The sequence below is a fragment of the Lactuca serriola genome, chromosome 2 (genome assembly GCF_051521515.1).
Source record: "Lactuca serriola cultivar US96UC23 chromosome 2, Lser_US96UC23_V15, whole genome shotgun sequence".
NCBI lineage: Eukaryota > Viridiplantae > Streptophyta > Magnoliopsida > Asterales > Asteraceae > Lactuca > Lactuca serriola.
The window spans coordinates 238,799,310-238,804,846 of NC_136409.1; the positions used below are offsets into that span (position 1 = coordinate 238,799,310).

At 34.2% G+C, this 5,537-nt stretch overlaps 1 protein-coding gene across 1 annotated transcript; it reads left to right on the plus strand.

Moving 5' to 3' along the window:
* Positions 1-891: 891 nt before the first annotated feature.
* Positions 892-3,658, plus strand: LOC145090890 (aluminum-activated malate transporter 4-like). Its single transcript, XM_079028924.1, has 6 exons — positions 892-1,220; positions 1,329-1,466; positions 1,589-1,852; positions 1,963-2,099; positions 2,694-2,840; positions 2,937-3,658. The coding sequence occupies exons 1-6, from the start codon at positions 1,058-1,060 to the stop codon at positions 3,618-3,620; spliced, it is 1,533 nt and encodes a 510-aa protein (XP_078885050.1). The 5' UTR covers positions 892-1,057; the 3' UTR covers positions 3,621-3,658.
* The last annotated feature ends 1,879 nt before the right edge of the window (positions 3,659-5,537 follow it).

The window sequence follows — 5,537 nt, forward strand, 5'->3', positions numbered from 1 at the left end:
GTACGTATTATTGTATTTATATCATATATTTAGTAATAATAATTAGCAAATGTAGCATACTATGTCACCAACCTGATCATAATAGAAGAAATTGTTCAAATTCTCCACCAAGATTTAATGCGATATGATTAATAGTGTAAGTTAGTGTTAACTTGTGCTGTAATTTTATGTTTTATTCGTATTGTAATATCGGTTTTAATTGTTCTTGTAATTTTGTAATGTTGTAATAGATTCAATATTGATATCTATGTGAATGTATTTATAAGATCTATTTAAAGGTATTACATGTAAACAATAATACATAAAATATAATCATATATTATGGAATAAGGTATATATATATATATATATATATATATATATATATATATATATATATATATATATATATATATAATAAGGATAAAAAAATAAATTGTTTAATAGTGCAAAAGATAAATAAAATGAGATAAAACTTAAAGGGTTAAATTTGTAAAATTTAAGGGTTATAAATGAAATTATATAAACGTTTTTAGCAAGTTTTTAGCAAATCATCGGTAAAAAAGATAGAGGTGATGGGCCCTCCCAAAAAAAACATATTTCTACAAGAGATTTTAAAACTAGTATATTTCTACAACATTTTTTTGAAAACTAGCCTAGTTTTACAAAAAAACTCGAAGATATCCTTCACGTGTTATTTTTCGAAAACAACAAGGACCATTTGTGAAATTTTGTCTAATATAATCGATGGAAATATGAAAAAAATTGACATGTAGAGTAAAAATCAATCGAAACTAACTTCTAATTTCACTCCCACTCAATTCTTAGATCGGATCATCCTCCTCGTTCTCCTTCCAACCACCGGTAATGAAATGAAATTAATTTATTATTATTCATAAGCAATCTTGAAATGGCGTACAACTTTAACACCGACAGAAGCAAAGAAAGGTTGTTATCTCGTACGGCCTTGTTTGAAGAGTTTGATCATAATAAGGATGGCGATGATGATGCGTCCATCCTGGATAGAATCACGAAATCATGGGAAGATCTTCAGGAGTTCCTTGTCAAAGTTTATGAAATGGGTCGGTCCGATCCCAGACAGATCATCTTTGCTGCTAAATCCGGCTTCGCACTTGCTTTTGTTTCCGTCCTTATTTTTTTTAAAGAACCCCTTGATTACATAAGCCAATATTGCATTTGGGCAATTCTAACTGTCATTGTCGTATTTGAATTTAGCATCGGTAAACAAATAACACACTCAATTAAATTTAAATTTATCACCTAGCTAGCTAGCTCGACAAGATCATCATCATAATCACGTGTTTGTATTATTTTGTGAATGTACGTAGGAGCAACCCTTAGCAAAGGATTTAATCGTACTTTGGGGACATTTTCTGCGGCAGTGCTAGCATTGGGGTTTGCTCAAGTATCTGTTTGGGCTGGGGAATGGCATGAAATTGTGGTCATCACCAACATCTTCATAGCAGGTCATTTTCACCAATTATTACAATTATATATATATATATATATATATATATACACACACACACACACTCTGTGCTAGCTTTATTTATAAATATATATATTTTTTGTTTTTGTATTAACGTAGGTTCTGTGTCAACCTATATCAAACTCTATCCATCAATGAAGCCCTACGAATATGGGTTCAGGGTGTTCATGTTGACATTTTCAATAGTACTGGTGTCGGGGACTTCCCACTTCTTTAGAACAGCCGTTTCTCGATTGTTATTGGTTATAGTCGGAGCAGGCATATGTTTTATAGTTAACATATGTATTTATCCAGTCTGGTCTGGAGAAGAGCTGCACAAATTAGTGGTGAAGAATTTTAGGGGTGTTGCTACTTCCTTGGAAGGTAACAAGTGCATGTATTAATTCATATATTATTATTATTAACGACAAGCAATATTGCCAGTTTGGATATTGAACCATGCATGCATCCTTTTTTTAAATGGAATCCACTAGAATGTGTTAGAAGTTACCTGCAAAACGTGGAATATGATAGGATACCTTCAAAAATTCTCGTATACCAGGCGACTGATGACCCTCTTTATACCGGCTATAGAGCAGCAGTACAGTCTACAAGTCAAGAAGATGCTCTGGTATTTTTTTTCTAATCTTAGCCTTTTCGATTGGTTTATATATATATATATATATATATATATATATATATATATATATATATATATATATATATAGGGTAAAGTGAATATACCTAACAACCTTATATAAGCTTAGGTACCTAACCACATCATACTACGTAATTTTGTATCATATTCGCATTGTAATCACCCAAAGTGCTTAAAATTCAACCTCATAACTTGATTGCTTCCAAAATCTTTGGAGTTTCACCATTATCTTCCTTCAAATGACGTCTTTCTATCGAAGACCCCCTGATGGGCTTCATATACTACCGTTACAAATCAAATAGTGTAGGAGGAATATAATGGTGAATGTCTGAAAATCTTGGAAGTAAATCAAGTTAAGAGTTGAAGTTTAAGAACCTTAGACGATTGCAATGGAAATATAATGCAAAACAATGTAGTATAATGTGGTTAGGTACCTAAGCTTATATAAGGTTGTTAGGTATATTCACTTTACCCATATATATATATATATATATATATATATATATATATATATATATATATATATATATATATATATATCCAACAAGATTATATATATACATGCAGTTGGGCTTTGCGATTTGGGAACCGCCCCATGGGCGTTATAATATGTTGAGATATCCATGGGGTCAATTTGTGAAAGTTGGCGGTGCATTAAGGCACTGTGCTTTTATGGTTATGGCAATGCATGGGTGCATACTTTCAGAAATACAGGTACGTATATATTTTATTTGAATTAAGAGATAAGAACCAACATCATCGATCATATGGGGATTGGATTTGTGAGATTTTGTTTTAATTTCATTATAGGCAGCAGCTGAACTGAGGATGATGTTCAGAAATGAGATTCAGAGGGTGGGGAGTGAAGGTGCCAAAGTATTGAGGGAGCTGGGAAACAAGTTGGAGAAGCTGGAAAAATTAAGCCAAGATTTTGACCTACTTGAGAAGGTGCATGAGGCTGCAGAGGAGTTGCAAATGTTGATAGATGAAAAATCATACCATCTTGTGAGCGCAACTTCTAGACAAAGACACAAAGAATTGGAAGATCTCGATCAAGAGGAGACCGAGGAAGAGACCTCCACCGAAGCCCAACAAGGCCCCTATTTGAAACATTCCCATACCTTCAAAAACATCGACCGCCATATCACAAATATTTCCATGAATCTACCCTCTTTTGCAAATTGGGGTTCCTGTGATGAAGAGGCACTTAAACAACAGTTACAGTGGCCTTCACGCCTCTCGGTTCTTGGGGACGCCGTTCTTAATGAACGTGAGGTAAGGACTTACGAGAGTGCAAGTGCTTTGTCTTTGGCTAATTTCACATCTTCCTTGATCGAGTTTGTTGCAAGGCTTCAGAATCTCTTAAACTCTTTTCAAGAGCTTAGCGATAAGGCAAGATTCTCAGATCCAAAAAGCCCTCTTGATCAAAAGGAGGAAGGGGAGGATTTTGGCTTCTGGACACGATTCAATAACTATATGGGCTTCAACACTTGAATCGAACCGCTCTTCTCTTATTGGTAGTAATTATAGCTTCGTATGAACTATTAGATTTAGGAACACTCAATTTTGTATTCTCCAAAGCTTCTTTTGATAATTTCAGTTTTAAAATATAATCATATTTTATTCATTTCTCCTAAAACTACCCAAAATGATTATTAAATATTGATATGGAGCCCAAATCCCGATAGCATATGCAAGTTTTTTGTTTTTTTTTGTTTTTTTGTTTTTTTGTTTTTTTTTTTTGTAGAAATGGGGTGTTTTGAAAAACCATTTGCAAAAATAGGGTATTTTTTAAACCACTTTACAAAAATGAGGTGGTTTGACAAAAAGTGTTTTGGTCAAAAATCAACTAAGTAGAATCTAACCAAATTGTATGAGAGGTTGTGATGTTCGTGGTAAACCAAGTAAGAAATGATAATCAAAGACACAAGTGAGTTATAAGAAAAGTCATTGATCCTTGATAGGATATCCGACATAAAACCTTAGGAGGTGATAATGATCACCTACCTTGATATTTTATTGATATAAAATGTTGATTTATAGAGATGAATGTGCAAATGTAAGTACAAGTATCTTGGATGAGCTCAGTGTGTCCCTAGCGTGCTAGTTACGTGTGTTATTTATAGTCTAATTCTAATAACAAGAAGTCCGATAATTCCAGGATCCTCCAAAATCAACATATGAATGTTATTTGACTTGGTATTCCGGGTCTTTTTCCTGGTTGAGATGACTCTCCGTTGAGAATGGGTCTTGTGTTGATTCGTTCTGCACACGTGAAAGAAATAAAGAAAATATAGCCATTACAAGTGTTAGAAATATTAGTGGTAATAGTCAAAATCATGGGATATGTTTAAGGATCCTGAGGTTTTGAGGTTTCAGAAGTATTTGAGGATCCTGAATATGAGTCAAGGATCCTGCCCCTAACAATTGCCTCCAAATTATACTTGTGAAATATCAGGGTTATTTTTCCGTATTAAAGGTATAATTTATAAAATAATAAACGAAAGAGATAAACGATTTTGAAATATAAAACCTAATCGGATAGGGTTTATCTGCTCAAGGTTAATCATCATTTGGTCAAACCATACCCTCTCTCTTCCGCCATTGGGTTAAATAAGGTAATCCTCTTAACTCTTTTTACCTTTCCCAATAAGTCTCCGGCTACCTTCTCAAGTAATTTCTTCCCGTTGTTCTTCCTTTTGTACTTTTCCTTTCTCCTATCATGGGCAAGAAGATAGTTCGTTATCGCGCTAGCATTATCGCTCCTCCAGAGAATGACTTTGTCAATTAGGGGCTTGTGGCCCATGATGAGGTTTGTTCTTTGAATGATGAGGACATGTAGTCCCTTAAGGCCAATGGAGCTTTTCCCTCTGATACAATCTTCAGGTCCTTTGATCCTTCTATTTAATCTGATTTTGTTTCTCCTTCTTGGGTATGCTTTCCTGAATATCCCCTTTCTCTAGGCCTCAAATATCCTTTTTCGGGTATTATTTTTTATTTTTTTTCAAGCCACCAAGCTTTCCTATGTCCAAGCAATACACATTGTTTGGAGAACTTTGTATTGGATTGATTGAGTGAATCATTCCCACATTCAAGACATTAGTCTTACCGAGTTAGCTTCCATTTATGATCTTTCTACTTTTAGGAGTTCTCATTTTCTATTTAGGGTTAAAGCCAACACATATCCTCTTGTCTTGAAAACCAAACATAACGTTGGAGCCTGGAAGGAAAAGTTCTTTTTTGTGAGGTAAGATTCTATCGATGTAATGCCCCGATTCTCAGGTATCGATTTTACATAAGAATTTTCTTGATTTCAAGGTCTACTCGACGAGTTGGTTTCCTTACTCGTCGAGTAGCAGCGGGTTGGTCCGCATGTTTTAAGTGACCTACTCGCTGAGTCCAAGAAGGGAC

What these genes read in the sequence shown, in the direction of transcription:
- LOC145090890 (XM_079028924.1), top strand. Translation starts at nt 1,058, where the DNA reads ATGGGTCGGTCCGATCCCAGACAGATCATCTTTGCTGCTAAATCCGGC. An exon ending in CGTATTTGAATTTAGCATCG is followed by an intron (nt 1,221 to 1,328) that starts GTAAACAAATAA and finishes GAATGTACGTAG; the next exon opens with GAGCAACCCTTAGCAAAGGA. An exon ending in GCATACTTTCAGAAATACAG is followed by an intron (nt 2,841 to 2,936) that starts GTACGTATATAT and finishes ATTTCATTATAG; the next exon opens with GCAGCAGCTGAACTGAGGAT.